Source organism: Panicum hallii, chromosome 5, assembly GCF_002211085.1.
Source record: "Panicum hallii strain FIL2 chromosome 5, PHallii_v3.1, whole genome shotgun sequence".
NCBI lineage: Eukaryota > Viridiplantae > Streptophyta > Magnoliopsida > Poales > Poaceae > Panicum > Panicum hallii.
Window position 1 is genome coordinate 313982 of NC_038046.1, and position 24630 is coordinate 338611.

The 24630-nt window shown below is 49.8% G+C and overlaps 3 protein-coding genes across 3 annotated transcripts; 1 reads left to right on the forward strand and 2 right to left on the reverse strand.

The window, feature by feature from the left end:
* Positions 1–6659: 6659 nt before the first annotated feature.
* Positions 6660–8118, reverse strand: LOC112891629. The gene is made up of 2 exons (XM_025958537.1): positions 7823–8118; positions 6660–7683 (listed from the first exon to the last, which is right to left on the reverse strand). Exons 1-2 carry the CDS (start codon positions 8082–8084, stop codon positions 6959–6961), a joined length of 987 nt encoding a protein of 328 aa, XP_025814322.1. The 5' UTR covers positions 8085–8118; the 3' UTR covers positions 6660–6958.
* Positions 8119–12203: 4085 nt separating this feature from the next.
* Positions 12204–13671, reverse strand: LOC112891630. The gene is made up of 2 exons (XM_025958538.1): positions 13357–13671; positions 12204–13216 (listed from the first exon to the last, which is right to left on the reverse strand). Exons 1-2 carry the CDS (start codon positions 13607–13609, stop codon positions 12492–12494), a joined length of 978 nt encoding a protein of 325 aa, XP_025814323.1. The 5' UTR covers positions 13610–13671; the 3' UTR covers positions 12204–12491.
* Positions 13672–16709: 3038 nt separating this feature from the next.
* LOC112891632 lies at positions 16710–17993 on the forward strand. The gene is made up of 2 exons (XM_025958539.1): positions 16710–17019; positions 17135–17993. Exons 1-2 carry the CDS (start codon positions 16755–16757, stop codon positions 17845–17847), a joined length of 978 nt encoding a protein of 325 aa, XP_025814324.1. The 5' UTR covers positions 16710–16754; the 3' UTR covers positions 17848–17993.
* Positions 17994–24630: the final 6637 nt, after the last annotated feature.

Consider the following 24630-nt stretch of genomic DNA (forward strand, 5'->3'; position numbering starts at 1 on the left):
ACTAGGCGACCAGGCGCTACCGCGATATGCGTTCGTTTCCTGAGGTCTAAAGTTTAGAGGGGTCACATCAAAGAGAATCTTATCATTTAGAAGTATTAAATAAAGTCTAATTACAAAACTAATTGCAGAACCCCAAGGCTAATTCGCGAGACGAATCTAATGAGGTATATTAGTCCATGATTAGCGGACGATTACTGTAGCATCACTGTGGCAAATTATGGATTAATTAGGCTCATTAAATTTGTCTCGCGAATTAGCACCCAGCTGTGCAAAAAGTTTTATAAACAGATTTTATTTAATACTTCTAAATGGCAAGATTCTCTTTGATGTGATGGGTCTAAAGTTTAGAGGGTAGGAAACGAACAGGACCTAGGTGGGGTACTACTGGCTTCACAGGTTGGAACAGGTTGCTAGCCTCCTTCCATTGGGGTCAAGCATAGTACAGTCATAGTACCGGATCCAAAGTTGTCTATTCTTTTTCAGGATTTGTGTAATCGCTAGTCCTAGCCGTTTCCAGCCATTTGAGGTATTTTCCCTCTTTTCTTTTTTCTTTTCAGTTATTTGGCAGGGTGAAATGACCTTCTTGCCCTTCCTCTTTTCTGTTGCACCCCGCGTCTAGTTTGTTCCCTCGTGACCAGGCAGGCTGACTGCTGGCCTTTTTTTTTGACCCGCCCACCGCAACTAGGCAGGCAGGCTGGCTGGCCGGCCGCCGGCCGCCGGCCGCCGCCGCCTAGGTTGGCTGGCCGCCGCCGCTGGAAAAAATGTGCATATCATTTTTATGCAAAAAATTCTGAATATTAAAATGATAAAAAAGAATAATCTGGGTACAATTATAAACACAATAATCATGAGTTCATCTTGAAAATCCATAAATTTAGCTTAAACAAGTTCATCTCACATGCTTTAATAATTTTGTTCTAAACGAGTTCCATCTCATATCAAATAAAGTATGAGTTTACATCTAATGAAGCCATCACAAATCATAAAAAATTATTCATCCAATATTAAGCCTTATCTTTAGAGTCATCTTCTTTGGTACAACCGCAATAGGCATCCTCTCAGGACCAGTGGTAGCGGTTGTGAAGAGTTGCCCACTCCTAATAATTTTGCAAGTCCACTGCAAAAATATGGCATGATAATTAAATATATGCAAATACTTGTTATATGGTAAATGTATTAGTATTCCTTACCTTCTAGTGATCCTTCCTGGACTATCGCGTAGTATATCTTCTCTAGTTGGTCTCTTTGGTGTGCTAAGTTCTTTTGGTGCAGTTTTGTAACATTCTTACTACTAGGTTACTTCTGCTTCCTACAAGTAAAATAGATTTAATTTATAATGACATCAGGTGGTATTCAAATTGTAGATGAAAGAAATCAATACTTGCCTCTTTTTTCTATCATATTGAGTCGGCACTTGGAACTAGCTTGCCTGCGACCTGTTTACCGCACTTTAAGCAAGTCATAGGTCCTCTTTTCATTTTCTGTCCCTTTGCATTGGTGGGAGTAATAGCATTATCACCTACGTTGGCTCCTCCATCTTCGGTTGTATCGTCACCATCTTTGGCACCTTTCTTCTTGTGACCACCTTCCATAAATCCTCTCAGTCTAAGTTTTCTTCGTCTCCCGACCTCTCCTTTAGCAAAAGGTGCACCAACAAATGGTAGTTTCACCTCTGGCCATTGCATTTTGTCTGTCATTGGCTTAATCTCTCCAGCATAAGCAGCCTTGAACCTATCCATCGAGTAGTACTCATGCACAAATTGTTCAAGATCAAATTCCTTTTGGCTACTTACAAAGGCCAATACATGTTGACATGGCTTACCAGTATGCTGCCATTCAAGACAAGTCCTAGTCCTTTGATTTAACTTCACAATATGCCTCTCAATTTTCCTGCTATGGTAAGAGACCTCTAGTATTTGCATTTAGCTGAAGCATAATGGCTGGAAGTATCCTACCTTTGGGTAGCCTGTATGCAATGATTCTTCTCTTATTCCATAATCGCATGATCATTTCTCTAATGTTTTCAGCAAGGTCGGCCACGGGTAAGTCTTTATGGTCTCTTATCCAGTTATTGAATGACTCTGCAATATCTGGATTGAAGCTACATCTGTACCATAGTAGCTTATGATGGGTTTGTAACCACATCACTACTTCTGGTGATTGAGTCATAATTGTTGCCATATGTTCATAGAATATATCTTCTCTGTAAGCCCTTGCAGTGGGATATATCTGGCTGAACCCTCTATACCTTTTCATAAAATTTTTCATAAGATGATAAAAGCATTCTCTTTGCTTTGCATTTGGAAAAATATTTTTCACTACATTCTCTAAGCCCTTGCAAGCATCTAAACAAATAGCAAGGAGTGGAGGATCACCTATTGTCTTCTTTAATTGTTGCATGAACCAAGTTAAGTTATCTTGTGTTTCACAAGCTATGAAGCCATAAGCAACTGGATACATCCAATTGTGACCATCCACCCCTACAGCTGCGACTAAGTGGCCATTCCACCTTCCATTAAGTGTTGTAGCATCTATGCTGAAATAAGGCCTAAAACCTTTCGAGAAACCATCAATGCATGGTTTAAGAGCACAGAAAAAATGATGAAAATACACTTCACCACCATCTTCAAGTACCTCAATCTCCACAACACTCCTAGGGCACCTCTTAAGTAACTCGGCCTTCCACTTGAACAAAAACTCAAAACTCTCTTCCCATTTACCATAAACCTCAGCAAGAGCTTTATACCTCGGCAAGAGCTTTATCTTTGCCCCACCATACAGTATCATAGGAATTGTTATATTATGTTGACTCTGCAACTTAACCTGATATCCACGACCTTGCTAGCCACCTACTTCTGGGATGGAGTTGTAGTTTTGAACCTTATGGTAGAAACACATGGTGATCAACCAAAACTGTTACTTGCAAGCACACAAACAACGAGAACCTTATTAATTTTGCAAAAAAAGAGAGAATTAATCAAAACAAATCAATTTATTCACCTCTGCAGTGCTTTTCCCTTTATGTTTGCTGCTATTTATTTTCTAAGGGCAATCATCACTTGACTTGCAAAAACACCTATATCTCTTCATATCTAACTTCTCGGTTCCTAAATCAAACTCTTTATTGATGGCATACTGTCTGCACTGCCATCTTGAACTCCTTCATTATTGGGTAGAGTGTACCAACAACCATTGGTGGATTGTTCTTATCATATAAAATCACCACCTCACTTGGTACGGCATCACTAGTAGGAATGGCAGCACCATCATAATCAAGACCCTGTTGATCCAATGGACGATCAAAAATCTCTGTAGGTACATTAGTTGTCTCCTCTTCTCTCAAGCCTAAAAGTTCATAAGTTCATACATCCGATTTTCACTTATAAGTGCAATTCGACTTTCCTCATCGTGTATCTCTACTATCTGTAAGCTATTCCAATCAACTCCTGCCATATTTTTCGTACGACGATTGTACAGTTACAATAGATACTCTGAAGCTAGTCACTAAAACAAAAACCATGCGAGCATGCAGAGCAATTTTACCGGAGTGCAGAGGAAAACCAGCAAAGGCAGCAGAGTAGGGGGCTCCTCCCGAGCCGGGCGTGGCCTGCCCGCTTGGGGCCTCGCCAACGGCCGGCGCTGCCTCGGCTGGGGCCTGCCTCGGCCAGGGGCTAAGACCATCTCCAGCAGTGTCCCCAATCCCACACTTTATCCCAAAATATAGGAGTTTAGCTACTGTTCATTGCTCCAGCAGGTCCCCCATAGCTCCTCCCAAAACCCGAGGTCCTCCCAACGTTGCCTAAACCTACGGGTTTCCCAGATTCTCCCATCCAATCTCCCATCAGAAGTAGCCAACCACGAAGTGCCACACGGCAGTAGGCCCCGCTGGCCGAGCGTGCGTCGAGGTCGGGTGCAGCGGAGCTCGTCGGGGTGCGGCGGAGCTCGTCGAGCTCGTCGGGGTGGCAGCCGAGCTCGAGCTCGAGGTCGGGGGCGGCGGAGCTCGGCGGGGTGGCGGCCGAGCTCGAGTTCGAGGTCGGGGGCGGCGAGCTTGGCGGGGTGGCGGCTCGAGCTCGTCGTGGTGGCGCCGGGGCTCGCCGGGGCGGCGGCGCTCGTCAGGACGGCTCTGGGTGGTGTGGATAGATGGGGGTCGGATTTACGAGCCACTGCTGGGAACCATGTTGTGGATGGGGGAGAGATAAGGTGGGGCCCACGCCTTTTGCCCCAATATGGGTGATTTGAAGGGCAACGTTGCTGGAGATGGCCTAAGGCCGGCGGATGCCAGGGGCAGTATCGTCTAGGAGGAAGCGCCTGCCACCTCGGCTAGGGGCTCGCTCGACTAGGATCCAAGGCCAGCGGGGGCGGCCAGGGCCGAGCGCCTGCCTCGCCTAGGAGCACGCTTGGCCAGGGGCCAAGGCTGGCAGAAGACAGGGGCTGCCTCGTTGGGCTCGTCGGGCGGCGGGGGCCGGTGCTTCGTTGGGCGGGGGTTTCTCCATGGCACCAGCGCCGGCCGTAGTTGTTGCGAGGAGAAAAACGATCGGGATTCAGCGATCGGGAAGAAACGAACCTACGTGGAGTGCAACAGAAAAGAGGAAGGGCAAGAAGGTCATTTCACCCTACCAAATACCTGAAAAAAAGAAAAGAGAGAAAATATCCCAAATGGCAGTATAATCAAGAGACACATGTTTGGAGTCCCAAATTTACAATGTCAACGTTACAAATGTTAAAATTGTGAAGCGCATTGTTTGGAGTCCTATAATTGCAATTTTCTCATTTCTGGTGGAGGGCCTGCGGAACGACTGGATGGCGAAAGTGGCGACGGCTGGTGATGGTAGCGGGGTCTCCCGAGCCCCGTGCGCCGTATCACGAGTGAGGGGTGAGGAGGCGCGACTCGTGAGTCGCGTGGTCAACAGGAGTCAAGGACCAGCCCGCTTCTATCCGCTCCGACTCGCAAATCCCTACCACTACCCGACCCGGAAGACCCATTTCGACACGCCCCCAGCTACTCCTCCGTTTTTATTTGCATATCGTATTAGGTTTGTCTTAAATTAAAATTAGCTAACTTTGATCAAATCCATAGAAAAATATAGCAACAACTATACTATATAATATATGCACTGTTGAAGTATATTTCATGATGCATTCAATGAAATAAATACCTTGGTATTGTAAATGTTATTATTTTTTTCAATAAATTTGGTAACATTCGAGTAAAATTCATTTTATCTCAATCGAATCCTGAAGCACGTGCCTGGATTATGAAGATATATAGAAATTGGTTGACAATAGAAAAAAACAATCGATTATGGCAGACGAGATGTAAAAGTCAATTGAAAATAATAATTGTTGCTGCTCTTTCGGTGGAGGCAGCGTCCTAGCAAGGACACACCGTACGTGGTGCTGAGCCCGGTGGACGGTGGTGGATGCGGACACTCAGCCGCCGTCCGCGGAGGTCGAACGGGAGCAATTTCGCGCGCGCGGGCAGCGGCGAAGCATGGCTATGGCTGGCATGCACGTCGAGACGGTGCATCGGCTCGGATGCCACCATCAGCAAGATCGATGCATGCATCGCGGCCGCGTACAGTACAATGCTGGCTCTGGCCGTCTGATGACGAGAAGGGTACCTCGTCGGTTCAGGAGGGCGAGGCGTTGGGACGTCCATGGCTGCCTGGGACGAGCCGAGCAAGCAAGGGACTAGAGCCGCTGCTACTACCGCAACAAGCTGGAGAAGAAAGAGACATGCTCATAGCCAGGCCACGTTAAAAGCACCTTGCGTATTAAAAACGAAAATAAAATGGTGGCGGCGCCACAATCCGATCCTCCAACAGCTAATCGATCTCCCCTCTTGCCTTCCTTAGACGGTGGGATGAACTAACGGTGAGGTAGGCGGAGGCGAAAGGGCATCCAAGGTAGCAGAAGGTCGATGCAGCATACAAGATAGGGAAGGAGGTTTAGAGCATCTTCAGCGGTCTTCCCTTGCTTAATAATCTGATAATATTGGGAAGAAAATATATTCCAGCAGTTTTTTAAAATCTCTCTCTTTCTCCAATAATTACTAGATTGTTCCAATATTTTACCCCAATTCCCCTCAAATATAGGGAGAATTTTAGCTCTCCCAATATATTAGTTGTATTGAGATGAGGTTATTGGGGAACTGTAAAAACGTCTCTTCCAATAATCTATAAAAATGTGATATTGGAACATCCTAAAACTATGTTATTAGGAAATATTTATTGAAGAACTGCTGGAGATGCTCTTAGACCTCCTCCAAAGGAGATCAATCAGCTAGCTCGTAACTATGCCACGTCAGATTTTTACCTATGTGGAAGAGAAAGAAAGAAGAGCTATCTTTTGTTTAAGAGATAATCTTATGCACACATCCCTAAATAAGTAAGATTGATATATGGCCTTTCTAGGTGTATGAGCTAGTGTCTGATTTTAATTGTTGAAAGACATATCTCTTAGACTATCTCTTAGTTGTATGGGCTAGCAGCTGACTATATAACCTTTGGAGGAGGCCTAAAACATCCTGGCCTTTCATATGGCCTTGACCTATACAACCATAAAGAGTAAGTTTTTTTAATTCTAACTTTGTCAATGCAAGTTTAATGGTTATTTTTCTTTGCCACAAAAGTATTGCTTATTCACCAAAGTTAAGAATGTGTGGTAAAATTAGTTGCCAACCAAATGTATGCCCCTCAAACGCCTTACATTATTACAACCATGGAAGACATCATCAAATAATGATTATGGAGTTTTTTCAGGGACTGGTAGTAAGCAACGGATTTAACATTGAATTCCACCATAATATGATCTTCCCAACATCGACAAGATGGTTCTTGCCTGTTGGTAAATAAATTTATTATTACTGCATGCGATGATCTTCCCAAACGAGTATTGCCATAGGCGATGCGTCATGCTTGCTGCATCGACGGCAACGTACGTGCAAGTAACAACGAGTTTAGTAGGCCCTAGAAGTGACCATGGAGATTCCTGCGCGGCCGGCGCCGAACCTTGCGACGGCGCAGTCGGTGGCGAAGATGTCTGAGACGACGTAGTTGGGCGCCCCGCCCATGACTGGCATCTTGGAGCTCACGCTGAGCTGGTTGACGTAGTCGGAGCGGTAGGTCTGGCCGAGGACGCCGTGCACGTCGTCGGAGAGGTCGATGAACTTGAAGCCGAGGTCGAAGTGCGCCAGGCTGTCGTCGTCGGTGACGCCGTAGTTGTGGATGCGGGAGTCCTCCTCGCTGATTGGCACCACGTTGGCCATGATGTCGAACATCCCCGTGAGATGCACCCTGACGCCGTTGGTGGTGGCGGTCCTGGTGACGGTGAGCCCAGGCGCGGCGGCGGACTGCCACACGGCGCCGATCTCGGTAGGGATGTCGATGGGGGCGCCGTCGAAGGCCAGGTCGAGGCGGTCGACGTCGTTGTTCCACTTGGCGGTCTTCTTGGCGCCCATGTAGAGGCGGTGGTCGGCGAAGCGGACGCCGAGGGCCTGGATCCAGGTGAAGTCGCGGCTCATGGCGGGGTTGCGCTTGCCGATGAAGTGGGCGTTGATGTGCAGGTTGGCGTCGGAGAGGATGCAGAAGTCCTGGTCCTTCTTTCCGTGGAAGTAGAAGTTGTTGCCGTCGCCGCCGGTGAAGCGGGGGTCACCGCAGGACACGCCGGGGTAGAAGTCGCACACTTGAATTCGAATAATCATATGAAAAGAGGAAGAAGGAAAATGAGAAGAAAAAAGTTACTTTCTTGGAATGCTAGCTATCTACTAGTGATCGATTAGCTAGTGAAGAAGCAAGCAAGCAAAGCAAGCTCTTGTGCGTACTGCAGAAGGTCTTGCATCCTGGGCAGAGGACGATGCACTGGTTAGGGCAGCGCCTGTCGCACTTGGCCAAGCACGCCGTGTTGTTGGTCCTGTCGTCGTTGCAGGCCAGTTGCTGGTCCCTCCTGTACTTGCCCGGGGTTATGACGTGGTAGTTGGACGGCAGAGGCCGCGGCGTCGCCGGTGGCTGTGCCGCGACGGAGGCCGCGGCGGCGCACAGGGCGACCAGCGCGGCAACCACAAGGACACGCGCGCGAGAAGCCATTGTTGGCTGGTTTGTGTGTTGAGCTGCTAGCTACCTGTAGTAGTAGCTAGAATAATGTTGAGTGGTGAGGAGCCGGGCATGGGAGCCAGCCAATTTATAGGAGCATGCAGGTGGTGATCGATCCAGATCGAGCTTGCTTGCTGCTAAGCCGGTAGAGACGCCGTGCGATGTGCTGGACTCGATCACCTGCAGGAGATGAGATCCTTGGAATCCCAGCAATCCAACCGGCGGTACGGTGGTGACGTGCATTGCATTATTTGTTGCAGCAGGAGATGCTCTCTATCTCGATCTGGAGGATGGAGTGATCGATCACATGTCAGGCGGCTGCATGCATGCATCCGGGCTACGTACGTAAAGCGGCAAAGCACATAGCTTCACAAGTTGTTAGTCCACCAAATGCGTGCATTTCAAATGAACGGCCCATCCCGATGACTCCTTAAGGGTGCTAACGTACTTCCAAAGTTGATAGATTGGAATATTTTGGGAGATGAAAACTCAAATAATCATTCGCCTAAAAAACAACTCATTAATCAGAAATGATGTACTGTAAGTGGACCGAATAACTTGTAATTAAATAGGGTAGTATGTGCATCAAAGTTAATGATAATATTAGGTACTACTTTCAAAGAAAAAAATACAAAAGGTGATCCCACCTTACTTATTATGTTCAGTATTTTTGTTCTCTACTAGGACATTTTTGGCCTAATGTGTGGACATAGTTCATGTTTTGTTTTTGCTTTCTTATTTGTTCTGGATATATTGGAGGAGTTACAGCATTTTCGAATTGTGACAAACTTGTAGCAGAAATGCTTGTGTTACAGCTCATGAATTTTAGCCTCAAATGTCGTTACAATATAATGCTGTTGGAGGTTTCCATGCATATCCGATGTCTTTGCTTAGGAGTCTTTTTGGTCTAGAAAGCAACCTATAGCTCATTTTGTCGCCCCATTTTGTTGTGGTCAATCGGACATGTATGCACATTTTTGAGTCCTAAGTATTTTATAGCCAAATGTATGAGCTTCAATTAGCTTAAGTCTTCCCATGCATTCTAGACTTACTGGAGGTGCCAAGGCATTTTTGAATTTCATGGAACTTTTTTTTTGCAAAAGTATTGTGTTGTAGCTCATGTGTTTATTATGTCCTCAAGGCTGCTGGAGGTTGCCCATTCATATATCTGCTTTGGATAGTTTTTGTCCCAAAAGATGACCTATAGCTCAAGTTTTCTCTCTCTCATGTTGTCATTGCATTCCGAACATGTTTGCGTGGATTTTTTTAGTTCCATGGTTTTTTTTTGGCCCAATGCATTAGCTAGCTTATACTTTTTTATTTCTATTCATTTCAGATTTATTGGAGGGTCAAAATAACTTTTAATTTTTCAAGGGCTGTCTGCAAACAATCTATGCTATGGCTCATATTTTTTTAGCCTCCCATGTCATTGCTGGTCTGTTGGACATTTATGTGGAATGCCGTGTTTGGGCCATTTTTGGCCCAATGTGTGAGTTATAGCTTCTTTAGTCTTTCCATTCACTCTGCATTCATTGGAGGAACCATAGTATTTTTCAAATTTTAAAGGACTTCTTACAAAACGCATGTGCTATAGCTCCTATTTTTATTCTCACATGAAGTTCCAGGTATATTGAAGGTGTCTTTTGATATATCTATTCCAGAAAATTTTTGGCCTAAGGGGTCACCTAAAGATTTTTTTTTTGCCTCCCATATCGTTGTAGATCTTACTAACACATCTATTAATTTTTTTTAACTCATGTTTTTTTTTCCTACCATGTCGTTGTAGGTCTTACTAACACATCAGTGGGTTTTTTTTTTTGCTCTGGGCATGTTTTGTCCAATGCGTGACATAGATAATGTTTTTAGTCTTCCTATTCGCTCTGAATTTATTGGAGATGCCATATTGTTATTTTGAATTTTCTCGATCTTTTTGCAGAAAAAAAGCTTGTGCTTTAGCTCATGACTCCCATGTCGTTGCGGGTCTATCATACATTGCATGTTTGTGGATTTTTTAAATTCCTAACATTTTTTTGGTACATGCTTACTCTATAGATCATGTTTTGTGTGTTGAAGTGTCGTTTTGTGGGTGTTGGTTGTGTCCATGGATATCTCTCCTTTGGATATTTTTAGGACAAAAGGGTGACCTGTAGCTCTGATTGTTTTTCCTCTGATGTCGTTGCATATATATGTCTGGGACATCAATGTGGATTTTTATATTCTGGATGATTTATAGCCTAACACAATAGTTCTATCTCTTGTCTTTTATATTCCAATACGCTCTTGTTTTACTGGAGGAGTCAATGTATTTTTTTTAAATTTTGAATGACTTATTGCTAAAAGCTCTAATTTTTTTTTGACCTCCATGTCAGTCTAGAGTTGTTGGACATGCCTGTTTTTTGTGTGTGTTTTGAGTATTTTTGGCCAATGCATGAGCTAAACTCATGATTTTTGGTCATCTTATGCGCTTTGCTTCTGTTGGAGAACCTTTTTAGAAAGTATATGCCATGATGTTGTAAGGCTGTTGGAGATGTCCATAGATGTCTCTGTGCTAAAGAATTTTAGACCCAAAGGGTGACCAAAGCTGTTTTTTTTTCACTCCTTAGTCGTCATTACAGATCCGTTGAACATCATGACATACAGGGTGCAAACTGATTGCTCTCGGGTTATAGGTAATGCTATAGATGGTCAGACGGACGGCCCGGTCCGACATGGCACGGGCCTGATTTGGCCCAGCCTGATTAGGCATGGTCCGATTAGGCACGGTTATTAAATGGGTTAGGCATGGTCCGATTAGGCACGGTTGTTAAACGGATTGTGCTATGCTAGCCCACGGGTTGACCCCGCGGCCCAGGCAAGGCACGAGACAGCCTTAGCAGTGCCGTGCCGACAGGATTGGACCATTTGGCCTGCGTAAGCACGTCGCACGCGGTGCTGCTCGTCCTCGCAGATCTTGCCGCGCCGCCGTCGTTGTGGCGGGTGCAAGCCGCACCACCCCGCCACGCCGTCCGTGCCGCCATCATTGGGGGTGGGTGCCGGCCACGCCGCCGCGCCAGGCCGTCCGCGCCGCCGCGCAGAGAAGGGAGGACAGGCGGGCGCCGATGCTAGCACGCAGGAAAGGGAGGAGGGGCGAGCGTTGGCCGAACCGCAGCGGGGGAAGGCCGGAAGGGAGTAGTTGCAGGCACAGGCGGAGAGCAAGCTGGCTGCGCCGCGCCACCACAAGGGAGGGAAGGAGGGGGTCTGGCGCCGACACCATCAGGAGGAGAAAGGTAGGAGGGCGGCCGCTACCACAAGAGCCAGGAGAGGGAGAGGAGGTGCATTTGGGTGATGAGAAGTTAGGGTCTAGCAATGAAAATATGTATGAGTGTGTGTTTATCTACACTCGCGTGTAGCTACTCTCACCATCAGTATACCACTGTGCGTATATCCACATACTCATTTGTCACTTTAAGTATGTTCCTATACTTCACGTATATGCTTTTCGTTGGGTCAGATACGTCCTACGTCATGAGATACACATGTGGGAGTAGCGACAAGAATGGATTTTCCATATATATATGTATATATATATATATATATATATATGGGTCGGTGGTGGAAATTTAGTTTGATGGGCTAGAATTACGGGCCATATTGGCACGGGCGGCCCACTTGGTATTCAAGGGTATTCCTTGAATATCCATTATTTTTGCTAATCTATAGTATTTAAAGGTATAACCAAATGTATACATGTTAATAATAGGTATAAAACAGCCATTTTTCTTTGCCTTTTGAATTTTTAATACCCAACCTTCAAGTCCTGAGCCCGCCTCTGCGTATTGGACCGGCCGCTAACCGTGCCGGGCCGAGCCAGCCCACTTGCTGAGGCATTGATCTAGGCACGGCACGGTGCCCATGCCAGGCCCAGGCCGGGGAAAAAGCCGTGCCGTAGGCTGGATGGCCAACTACAAGTAATGCCCTAGGTTTCAATATCGGTCTACAGCTTAAATTGATATTCTAAGACCATGATTCCATGAACTTAACATAATTATAAATTTGATTAAGTTTAGATCTGAGATTCCTGTGGTGTGTGAAACAGAATGAGAGCCAACGAAGAACTGTTGTATTCATCTCAAGGAGTTTTATACATGTACATCGGTATGCATGGATTAACCATATGCCTATCTAGGCGCATCGCAGTGGAGACGTGCGATCGCAGGGGTGCCGTAGAGAGCGCGTCGTGATCCAGCTCCTGAAGTCTCGGGGAAGACGGTAGACGAGCGCCGTGGTGAGGACGGCGCGAGCGGACGTTCCTGCTGACCCGGACCCGGACGCCCAGGACGTGCTGACAAATTTATTCATGCTCTAATGGTAGCTTGGCGAAACGATCATCTTGCGGACGTCGTGGTATGTGCAAGCAGCTCTTTAACTGGCCTCAGCTGTAACCATGGAGATTCCGGCGCGGCCGGCGCCGAACCTTGCGACGGGGCAGTCGGTGGCGAAGATGTCTGAGACGACGTAGTTGGGCGCCCCGCCCATGACGGGCATCTTGGAGCTCACGCTGAGATGGTTGACGTAGTCGGAGCGGTAGGTCTGGCCGAGGACGCCGTGCACGTCGTCGGAGAGGTCGATGAACTTGAAGCCGAGGTCGAAGTGCGCCAGGCTGTCGTCGTCGGTGACGCCGTAGTTGTGGATGCGGGAGTCCTCCTCGCTGATTGGCACCACGTTGGCCATGATGTCGAACATCCCCGTGAGATGCACCCTGACGCCGTTGGTGGTGGCGGTCCTGGTGACGGTGAGCCCAGGCGCGGCGGCGGACTGCCACACGGCGCCGATCTCGGTAGGGATGTCGATGGGGGCGCCGTCGAAGGCCAGGTCGAGGCGGTCGACGTCGTTGTTCCACTTGGCGGTCTTCTTGGCGCCCATGTAGAGGCGGTGGTCGGCGAAGCGGACGCCGAGGGCCTGGATCCAGGTGAAGTCGCGGCTCATGGCGGGGTTGCGCTTGCCGATGAAGTGGGCGTTGATGTGCAGGTTGGCGTCGGAGAGGATGCAGAAGTCCTGGTCCTTCTTTCCGTGGAAGTAGAAGTTGTTGCCGTCGCCGCCGGTGAAGCGGGGGTCACCGCAGGACACGCCGGGGTAGAAGTCGCACACTTGAATTCGAATAATCATATGAAAAGAGGAAGAAGGAAAATGAGAAGAAAAAAAGTTACTTTATTGGAATGCTAGCTGTCTACTAGTGATCGATTAGCTAGTGAAGAAGCAAGCAAGCAAAGCAAGCTCTTGTGCGTACTGCAGAAGGTCTTGCATCCTGGGCAGAGGACGATGCACTGGTTAGGGCAGCGCCTGTCGCACTTGGCCAAGCACGCCGTGTTGTTGGTCCTGTCGTCGTTACAGGCCAGCTGCTGATCCCTCCTGTACTTGCCCGGGGTGATGACATGGTAGTTGGACGGCAGCGGGCGCGGTGGCTGCGCCGCTACAGAGGCCGCGGCGGCGCACAGGGCGACAAGGGCGGCAACCAGACATGCAGCGAGGTGGCGGGCCATTGGTGGCGACGCGCTGATCGACGACGTCGCCTGAAGCACCTTCAACTTGTGTGTGTTTATTTGCTACGTGCGGTGGTGAGGAACCAGGTCAGGGAAGATGCCAATTTATAGGGGCCGGCGGCGTGCGTCGCGGCGAAGCAAACACGTCGTGCCGCCGGCGTGTTCAGGTCAGGATCGGAACACTTTGCGTTCACCTGGATTCGTCCTACGTCGTATCCTCACGAAGCCGAATTCTGCATATAGTTGGTTATGGAGTTCCTGTTGTCAACTAAAGTGTAAAATTTTCTTCTAGCTGCTGCCGAAGGATAGACTTAGCACAAGATATCTTCTCAGACGCAGAAACATGTTCCTTGATGACTATATCTGTGCTGTCTGTGAAACAGGTTCCATGGAAACTCTGAATCTTCTCCTTTTGCACTGCAACTTTGCTGCACAATGCTGGGCAACACTAAATCTAGTCAGTAATATGGAATTGAACCCCTTTAGTATTCTATAAACCTTCAAAACAAGACTGCATGTCCCAGTGCCGACAGTTCAGAGTACTTTAGACTTCTTCAAGACAAATTTTGCAATGGTTATCCATCGTGCAAAATCAAAGCATGTTCAATCAAAGCATGTTCAATCAATGTCTACTTGGCTAGAAAATTTTCGCTCCTTAACTAGTACCTCTTGTACTGCCTGTAAACTCTTTTTTTTAATATATATCCAGTAGGGATCCTCCTCCTGTTTTATAAAAAAAATTGTACAGCTAGCGTGATCAGAGAATAGGATTACATTGTCTGCCTCATTAGACTAACTGTCAGAGGCAAATATCACGGATCCTCCAAAGATTGTTCCTTACGAAGCTGATCACACAGATTATCTCCCCTGAAGTACACAGTTTGGGCTAGCTGGGCCGTCAAATGGCAGCAAATAGCCTACCAGGGAAAGAGGCACCGACAGCCCAACGCTAATCACTGGTGAAGGACACGGCCGCCTCGCCCGATCCCAAGGATGAAGGGTCGGGCGCGGTAGCCTCGCCCGACCCCAAGGGCGCCTCACCCAACCCCAAGGGTGAGGGGTCGTGCACGTCCGCCCCAGAGGCGTGGGGCCCCCAAGGACCTAGTGAGGTGACACGCTACACCGGGGAACGAACCTCTAGCGTAAAGATAGGTAATGACGTGCAATGACATGACCTTCGGAAAAGACATGCTACTACGGCAAGCTCTGGTCATCCACCGCGCCGGGGGTCAAGCCGTAAAACGGGCCGGGGCTCACGCTGCCCGTCTCGTCATGGCGCACGTCGCCCGTCTTGCGGCCCAGCGGACTCGCACCGCCCATTTCATTAGGGCGCTCGCCGCACGTCGCACCAGGGCGTGGCACGGGGAGCGCCACCATAATCATCTACAGCGCTAGTGGGGCCCACGCGAAGGGAGGAGAGGCGGCACGATCCCGGGGATCTCTCTGTATCCACTCCCTTCCCTTTAACTTTTATGAAGGAGAACCCCCCGCCGAGGGGACAGAAACACTCAGACTCACATTCACACACATACACACACACACTCCACTAGAGATTTGGGAGCCCTTTCTCTCTTTCACCTGTTTATAACCCCTACTACAAACTTAGTGCAGAGCACAAACAGCTCGAACTGGACGTAGGGACATTCTGCCCAAACCAGTATAATTGCACCCCATCCGGACTAGACGCGCAATTACAAAATTCACTGGTGGCGATTCGAGACTACGCTAGCTGATCAACCAATCAAGTAGCTAAAGATCTAGTTGACTACTACTTATATTAATTATATTGGGCAGCAAATGAAAGGAATCACCGGCCGTACCTTTTCATCATCCTAATCAAGCCCTGCCCAACTCTAGCTGCATACTAATATTCGAGTGAGTGAAGCGCCATTCTGAGGCTACGGCCTCTGATATATTATTTTTCTAAAAAAATAAAAGTACTACAACGTATTGTTAGTTTTATGAGCAACGAAAGCAAATCTTTCCAAGTTTGTAGATTATTTAATATGTTCTTTTAATTGCTAAAAGGCACTTGAGAGTTATTTAGCGTGCTGCAATGCCAAATTTGTTCTTCTACATTTCCTCCCCTAATAGTTGCGTGCATTTAGATGTGAGGAAAATAATCATGTATTTTTAGGCTCTACTTATACGCTTTAGTAGTTCATAACTAAATTATATATGGTAGTTGCTTATGATTGCTAAAGTTGCATTCGTTGTATAATGTAATTTTCAAGCTAATAAGTTTGTAAGATCTGCAACTCTTATTAATAGAAGACGCCAACTCACCTGTGCAAGGACTACATCTCCACGGGCTCGGTGTGCGAACAAATCATGCTTTGTTCATAGATCCTTTTCTTGCGAGGATTTAATTTTTTTATAGATCCAAGGATGTACTTCCTCCGTTCCAAAATATAGATCGTTTTGGCAAATCTAGATAAGTAGATTTTTCTATGTACCTAGATAATCATTATATCTAAATATGTAGTAAAAATTATGCATGTAGATTTGCTGTCAAAATAATCTACAATTTGGAACAGAAGGAGTAGCCAGTAAAACCTTATCCTGTTTTAATGCCAACGTTTAGGTCGCCGGAGATCGAGTTTGTCAAAAAATGCATTGTCGATGGATGAAAGTTTCTAAATTCAAAGGGTTAGGTGTTTATGGCCGGAGAAGTAAATGATAAAATTTAAACGCTAGAGCTGTGTAATGTGTGTTAATTTTGTGTCGTGACACGCACAGAAAGCTGCAGGGCTACATTGGTGCCGGTGCATTCAGATGCACGCACAAGCTGGCATCTCTATGCCTATGGATCGGAAGAAGCAAAGGGGCGGCGTGCCTGCCGCCGGAGGCCACCATCAGGTGGGTGTGCCTTTACCGCCACGCCGGCCGGCCGAGCATCTGGGCTGGGCATGCACGCCACGAGGGCGGTCGATCGAGAGCATGCATCTGGGCTGAGCATGCACAGCACAGCACGAGGTGGTCGCTTCGCCACGATCGACGCCGCGCGCGCGCGCGCACCACCAGGCCATGCCATCCATTGTGCCTGCCCGCCCTATAAATTGTCCCGGCCCATGCCCATATCAATCGGCAGACACACCAGCAGTAGAGTAGTGCACTCGTCGATCGGAATCGAACAAGATCGAAGATGGCGGCCCGCCGGACTTGTTTGGTTGTGGTCTCTGCGGCCCTGGTAGCCGTGTGCGCCGCCGCCTCCGTCGCCGCACAGCAGCCAACTCGGCCGCAGCCGCTGCCGTCCAACTACCACATCATCACCCCGGGCAAGTACAAGAGGGACCAGCAGCTGGCTTGCGGCGACCCCAACGGCAACAAGCCCAGCTGCAACGCCAAATGCGACAAGCGATGCCCTAACCAGTGCATCGTCCTCTGCCCAGGATGCAAGACCTTCTGCAGTACGTACAGGAGCTTTGCTTGCTTCTTCTTCACTAATAATCGATCATTAGTAGTAGCTAGCATTCACTAATCTGTCATTTTCCTTGTTCCTCTTTTGATATGATATGATTCAAGTGTGCGACTTCTACCCCGGCGTGTCGTGCGGGGACCCTCGCTTCACCGGCGGCGACGGCAACAACTTCTACTTCCACGGCAAGAGGGACCAGGACTTCTGCATCCTCTCCGACGCCAACCTCCACATCAACGCCCACTTCATCGGCAAGCGCAACCCCAGCATGAGGCGCGACTTCACCTGGATCCAGGCGCTCGGCATCCGCTTCGCCCACCACCGCCTCTACCTGGGCGCCCAGAAGACGGCCAAGTGGAGCAGCGACGTGGACCGGCTGGAGCTGGCCCTGGACGACGAGGCCGTCAGCATCCCCGCCGAGGCCGGGGCGCGCTGGGAGTCGGCCGCCGTGCCGGGGCTGTCGGTGACGAGGACCACCGCGGCCAACGGCGTGCGGGTGCAGCTCGCCGGGGTGCTGGACATCATGGCCAGCGTGGTGCCCATCACGGAGGAGGAGTCCCGCGTCCACAACTACGGCGTCACCGAGGACGACAGCCTGGCGCACCTGGACCTGGGCTTCAAGTTCTACGACCTCACCGACGACGTGCACGGCGTCCTCGGCCAGACGTACCGCTCCGACTACGTGAACCAGCTGAGCGTGAGCGCCAACATGCCCATCATGGGCGGGGCGCCCAAGTACGTGTCCTCCGACATCTTCGCCACCGACTGCGCCGTCGCCAGGTTCGCCGGCATCTCCATGGTCACCGCCAAGGCCTACTGATCGATTACATTACCACCCATCGATGGCTGCTCGCTTACTAGTAGTGGTCAAGATTTCTTCATCACAGCATGCATGAATAAATTTGTCAGCGAAAACAATGGATGTTCACTGTCCAATGAAAAAAAGGATGTGTTGACGACGTCTTTGAAAAATGTGACCTTTGGGCTATGATTGTCAACATTCATCCACCTGAACTGCCTTTGGTGATGGTGGGCTACTGGACTGCCTTTAGGCAGGCGTAGTACACATGGGCTGTACCCGCACAAAGATAAACATGGGCCATCAGGACAAGTTCCATATGGCCTTGGGTTTCCGAAGGCCCATCTATGGCCTTTGAAGCTTCGCGTACGCGCGCAGCTGGTCGGCTCAGCCTCAGCGTTGACGACCCTGCCGGCACGGCACGCATGGCTTCAGCTGGCAGGACAGGACGCGCTCGCTTCGCCACGACGCCGCGCATGCCGCACCAGGCGTTCGCCTAAATCCTAACGCTCCGTTTGGTTGGGCGTCGGCTGCCACGGTTCGTGTTTCGAACGCATCAGCCGAAGGATGTTCCCGATGAGATTCTTCCACCGCAGCCTGCTTGCGCATTGTATTTTCTCCGCGTTGGGCTCTCCCAAAAATGGCGTAAATCACCCTTTACTGCCATCGGTTATGCATACCGGTTCGGCTCCTCCGTTCTTTCTCCCTCGCTCCCTCACGATAGCTCCGTTCTTTTCTCCCTCACGCTACTCTCCTGCCCACCGAGCTCCCAGGCGACGCAGCTAAGGTTCGCGGAGCCGGCGGCCTACCCACGTCGGTGGCCTCCCCAAGCCTCCACGCCGCCGTCAACCTCACCCCAACCATCCTCGCCGGCTGATCTGGTCTGCAAGGCTGCCATGGGCGCCCTCCCCAAACGGCACTAGGAGCGTCGCATCTGCTTCCACGCCGGCATCGTCCCACGCCGGTGACCTCCCTGCCGGCGGATCTGGCCTCCACGCCGCCGGCCTCCCATGCCTCCCCACGCCGGCCCTCCCCAAGCAGAAACCCCAAGGGAGACCCCGGCATCGCCCCTCTACCACCAGCTGCTCGTCAGTAGTCACCTACCAGCTCAAGTCCTTCGGTGAGCAGCTTAGGAGCAAGTACGTGGAGACACAGCTGTTAGTTTGATCTCCCCGTAGACCATCGGCCCCTAACGGGCCCGATGGGCCTCCTCACCTCCGCGCCCTGACCGGGGGCGCCCCAGCTCGTTCCTAGCTGGTGGGCCCCCGTCGCGCTGCGCTATAAAAGGATAGGTGGGGGCCAGCGGCACGGATCACGAGAATCGCCGCCGCCGCCACCCCACCGACACTGCAACCCTAGCCGATCTAGATTGAACGCAGTAGCGGCGGGAAGCACCATCACCGGCCACTGTTCGCCTCGATCTCGAGCCTGTGGACGCGACCCGGACTTCGACCACCGCGAGCACCTGCACCGCACCCTCGGCCGCCGCCTGCACCAGCGCCGTCCGACCATGGCAGGCAACTCTGCATCGCGCGCGACGCAAGGGCACGAAGGTATAACCCCGTGCCCCCCTCTGCCTCTCTCTCTCGCACGGCTTGTGTTAGTATCATATGGTTTCTCCTAATCTAATCAATGCGGTAGCCGATCCCAAGTCTAACAATGGTATCAGTCGCCTATCTACTTGCGTTGATTAGTTTTGGAAGATTCAAGGGAGTAGAACCCCAGAAAAGGACCCAGAGAGAATCCCCAGAACAAACCCCTCGAAACCCTAACCCTAACCCTAGCTACAACAGAAAAGGGGCGGCGGTCAAGGGAGGACTTACCTGTAATCCCCTTGCGCCGTCCACCCTCGACGCGCTTGGGATGCTGGCGCGTCGACCCGACGGCGCAAGGCCGGGGGCCAAGGCTTGGACAGAGGCGCGAGCCGCAGTCGCGCCGCCCGTCATGCGCCAAATCTGGGCACCACGGTGAAGCCGCTCGACGGCGGCGCGCTCACCTTGCGGTGGACGCGCGCGCCGGCGAGGGGGCTTGCCGTGGCGCCGCACCGTCGGCCGCTGTTCTCTCTCGCTCGCACGGGATGGAGAAGAAGGAAGCGCCGGGGAAGAAAGAAATGAGCTAGGGTTTCACAGGGGCGCCGGGGGAGGGGTTTTGATCGGCCGCAACGCGCGCGCAGCCGTTGATCGATTTCGGACGGTCGAGGTCGATCCGTGCGCCACTGGGCTCCTTTTGGCCCAGGCGGGAGAGTGAAATGGCGGCCCGGGCCCAGGTTGCCTCGACCTGCGGCCACGAGCGCTCGCGCTGGCGCGCGCAAGGGCGAGCAGGCCGGGCGCTAACGGGCCTCGGCCCAGCATAGATGCGCGCGCGGGTCTGTTCACCCGTGGGCTGCTGCGCGAGGCTGCTGCCACAGGCCGCTGCGCGCGCGCGGGGGCCTGTTGCGTTGGGCCGTCGCGAGGGGAATGGGCCGGCTAGGCTGGTTCCAATAGAAAGAGCTGTGCATCATTTTTTCAATAGAATTTGAATGAATTTGATGCATTTCAAATTCAAAATTGATTGAACCTTGATGCACTGCTTATAAAAGACAAAATTAGACATAATTTTAACAGAATTTAAATTTTCCGCTGCAAAGATTGAATAGATCCAATTTTAATGATTACATGTCTTGTCATTTAAATTTGAACCAACGGGAGAATTTAAATTCACAAGGCAAATAGATAATTTTCTGAATTGTAATATTGTTATTTTTTGACCAACGTTAACAATGACAATATTGCAATTCCTATGGTATTACTTTTGATAGTGTTATCGCCGTATTTTGACCGGGCCAGAAGTGGGCCATGGAGCAAGATGGGCTTAGAAGGCAGTCGTGACAAAGCTTGCAAATTGGGCCCCGTGCGGAAGATGGAGGCCATAAGGCCGTGTAAATTAGGAATAAGCAGTTAAGATTCGTGTCGTGTTAGGTTAGGGTTAGTTAAAGAGAACAAGTCCGCGGACTATAAATATGTACCATGAATAAACAAGAAAAGGAACCATTCATCATCAACTCTTGGCGTATCGCTTCCCCTGTTCTAGGGTTTTCATCGGGTAAGTGCCATGCGACCCTGATCACGCTCTGCGTGATCGGGGTAGCGTCACCCTTGCTCGTTCGTTTATGCGTTGCTCGTGCTGAAGCCTTGTAGATGGCGAGTAGCGTTGTTTATCCTGGCATGCGTTGAGTAATCTTTTCCTTTTGTGCTTTAATCGTGCTTTATATGTTGCTCTCGCATGTTTGATCGTCGTGTCCGTTCATGGATACGATGGTTTTGTCTTGTTTCGTAGTTATCAGTAGATCCAATCTGTTATGGCTGGTTTCTATTTATTTAGAAGTTTGGTTCGATATGTGCACGATTAGGCCTTGCAAACGAGTTGAATGATCCGATGGTATGCTTTGTATCGGCTTATCGCTTGGATAGAGGTTGTTTCGGGGATTGGCTTTCAGTTGTTCCCTTGCTCTCTGTTTAGATCGTTTTGTCGATGCTTTTGTATATTTGTTAGGCTCAATTACGTGTAGGATGTTCCGGTCATGCAGTGAGAGTTTAGTCGTCGTAGATTGGATTAGATTGTTATTTATGAAGCAAGTTTTATTTGGACATATATATATGTATATATCCCTATGTTGCCCGTTCCAAAGATCCGATCCGGTATTAACACAATCGGCTCTTCATAGCCGATACCGGGGAGGAGGTGATGAGCCGATCACGGCTCGGACTAATCTTTACACATGTCTGTGCACGCAGGAGTTTGACACGTCACACCTTCCTGATCGGGTGTAGGATCAGGTGGCACGCCTAGCGACTCTCAGCCAGGGTGCGCGCCAGATCACTGGGCCGTTGACCGAGGGACCGGGGCCCACCAGCCGTCCCGGAAGCCTCCCGGCTCCTCGTGTTGCCTGTCGCTGCCCGCCGGCGGGTTTTGACCGACAACACATTCTGGCACGCCCGGTGGGACCTTCTTCATCGACTTCGTCATCGTCATCGGCATCATCTTCATCGACTCCGTCGTCTTCGTCGACTCCGTTAGTGGTGATCAACAAGATGGCAAGGGAAGATCCGATCACTTACGACGAGCTCTCTGCTGAACACAAGCAGAGGTACGACGAAATCAGGACTCAGTTTGAAGCCGATCTCATCGGCTCTTTCGAAAGGACTCGCAACCACGGTATCAGGTGGAGGGGTTTTTCACCTGAAGGTGCTCTTGATGGAGTGGATCTGTCTACCCCGTCTGAGGACCGTACCAGAGCTTTGCGGCAGGAGGTGAACTATGCAGTGGCTCATTCGTTGCACCGGCATTCTGAAAGCTTGGTTAATGCTTTTGAGCGTGTAGCTTTACGAGTGGTCCAAGAAATCATGAAGCATCAACATTCTCCGACTGGGCCTGCTCTGGGAAGCCATAAAGGAGAGTTGCCATTCCAGACCAGACCTCCTTTGCCTTATGCGCTTGCAGCGGCGGAATCACATGGTGCTCCAGCTTCCGTGGTTTACAAAGTAGGAGGTGATCCCACAGACCACCAGTTCTTCAATGAGCCACCCAAAGAAATCCCACATGGTTATATGTGTGCATACATTCCGGATAGTAATAACCCAATGCATCTCTCACAGAAAGTAGCTGGAGGGGTTTCTGGAGCTGACGCGAATAAACAAGCTTGGCTAGCAACTTATGCCACAGGGCCGAGTCATGACAGTGTGCACTCGGCCCCCGGGTTACAAACGGCGGAGCAAATTGGTGCCATCCTAAGGGATCAGTTTGGCATTTTGCTGAAAAGGAGAGCGATCGGCTATACAAAGCCGTATCCAAGCGATTATGACCTAATTCCATTGCCACCCAAGTATCGGCTCCCTGAGTTTACCAAATTCAGTGGGGCAGAAGGTTTTAGTTCTATCGAACATGTGAGCCGATATTTGGCACAGTTAGGCATGATTTCTGTATCGGATCCGTTACGAGTAAGGTTCTTCTCACATTCGCTTACGGGATCGGCCTTCGGGTGGTATACGTCATTGGGTCCTGACTCCATCCGTACATGGAAGCAGTTGGAAGAACAATTTCATATTCAGTATCATTCAGAAGCTGCAGAAGCAGGTATTGCCGATCTGGCGCAGATGCGACAGAAGCGTGGAGAAACCGTGGCAGAATTTATTCGACGCTTCAGGGAAATGAAGAACAGGTGTTATTCAACGCGGATCTCAGAAAAGGAAGCTGTGGAATTGGCGTCTCTAGGGTTATTGAAGCCGATTAGAGATCTGGCTTTTCAATTGGAATTCACTTCGTTGGCACATCTCGTCCAGAAGTTGACGACGCACGAGCAGCGTCACCCTGAGCTGTATCAAGAAAAGTTCAAGCGCCAAGTAGTGCTAGCTGATACTGAAGAGGCCGATGACTCCGGAGAAGAAGCGGAAGTATCGGCTGCAGAGTGGGCTCGTGGTGCAAATCCTGTATCATGCAAGTGGGTAAAACCAACAGGACCGGCAAAGGGGTTTGATTTTGATGTGAGCAAAGTGGAACAAATTTTTGACTTATTGTTAAAAGAAAAGCAGTTGAAGTTTCCAGAAGGATACAAACCCCCTACGGCGCAGGAATTGAAAGGAAGATCATATTGCAAATGGCATGATTCTTTTACCCACAGCACAAGCGATTGTAAGGAACTCCGTCGGCAGATCCAATCGGCTATTGAACAGGGCCGATTGATTCTGGGCCAGACCGCCATGAAAGTCGACACTCACCCGTTCCCTGGTGTCAATATGGTGGAAAGTAACGATCGGACGGCAAGGCGACAGCTGGACTTCGCACTGGGTATCAACATGGCGGGGGTGGTATCACGCCGCCAGACCAAAGATGGAGAGGCTGATTCGAGCAATCGGCCCCAAAATGAAAAGGATGATTATGTTACAGAAAGGCAAGTAAGGTACGTAAGGAATCAACGGCCAACTTCTTCTGATCTTCTCAGGAAGTACGAGTACCAGTACCAGCAGCGCCTCCATCGGGAATCTGAGGAAGAGGAGTATGAGCGCCGGACCGGGAAGCGTTTGAGGAAGCACGAAGAAGCCCGCGATCATTGGCACTGCCCGTTCTTCAGGTACTGTTGGGATTCAGGTATGAGCCGATTGCCTACAATCAGGGATTGCCCAGAGTGTGGACCAGGGAGACCAGAACCAAGGGATTCGGTTTTCCAGCGGATAGGACCTGCCCCAATCCGGCAAGTGCGGGTTCGGTCACCACGAAAGGAAGACGAAGAAGAAGACAGGTATCATCGTCCTCGTTGGTGCCTCGATGGACTTAGTCGTTCCCAGAAGCGCAGGGTTCAACGGCTGCGTAGCTTGGAGGAGGCCGAAGCCAAGTACATCGAAACTTTAAGGAAGGCGCGACCGGATTTGGCAAAACAATTTCATTATGTGCAGGAAAAGGAGTCGCGCCCGCCCAGGAAGGAATGGCGGCCCAAGTCAACAAGAGCCGACAAGAAGGTATCGGCTGATGCACATATGGTTTTTGTGCTTCCTGCAGAGTTCCACGCGAGGCCCCAGGAGGAGCCGTCGGTAGCCCAACTCGATTTGGGATCTCGGCCGGTGATATTCGAGAAGCCGCAAGCTAAGAATTACAAACACTTGAAGGCCTTATATCTTAAGGGGTTTATCAATGGTCAGCCCGTGAATAAGATGTTGGTGGATACGGGAGCAGCGGTCAACATTATGCCGTACTCAGTCCTGCGCCGTTTGGGGCGATCCACTGCAGACTTGATCAAGACCAATGTCACCCTAAGTGATTTTAATGGGCAGA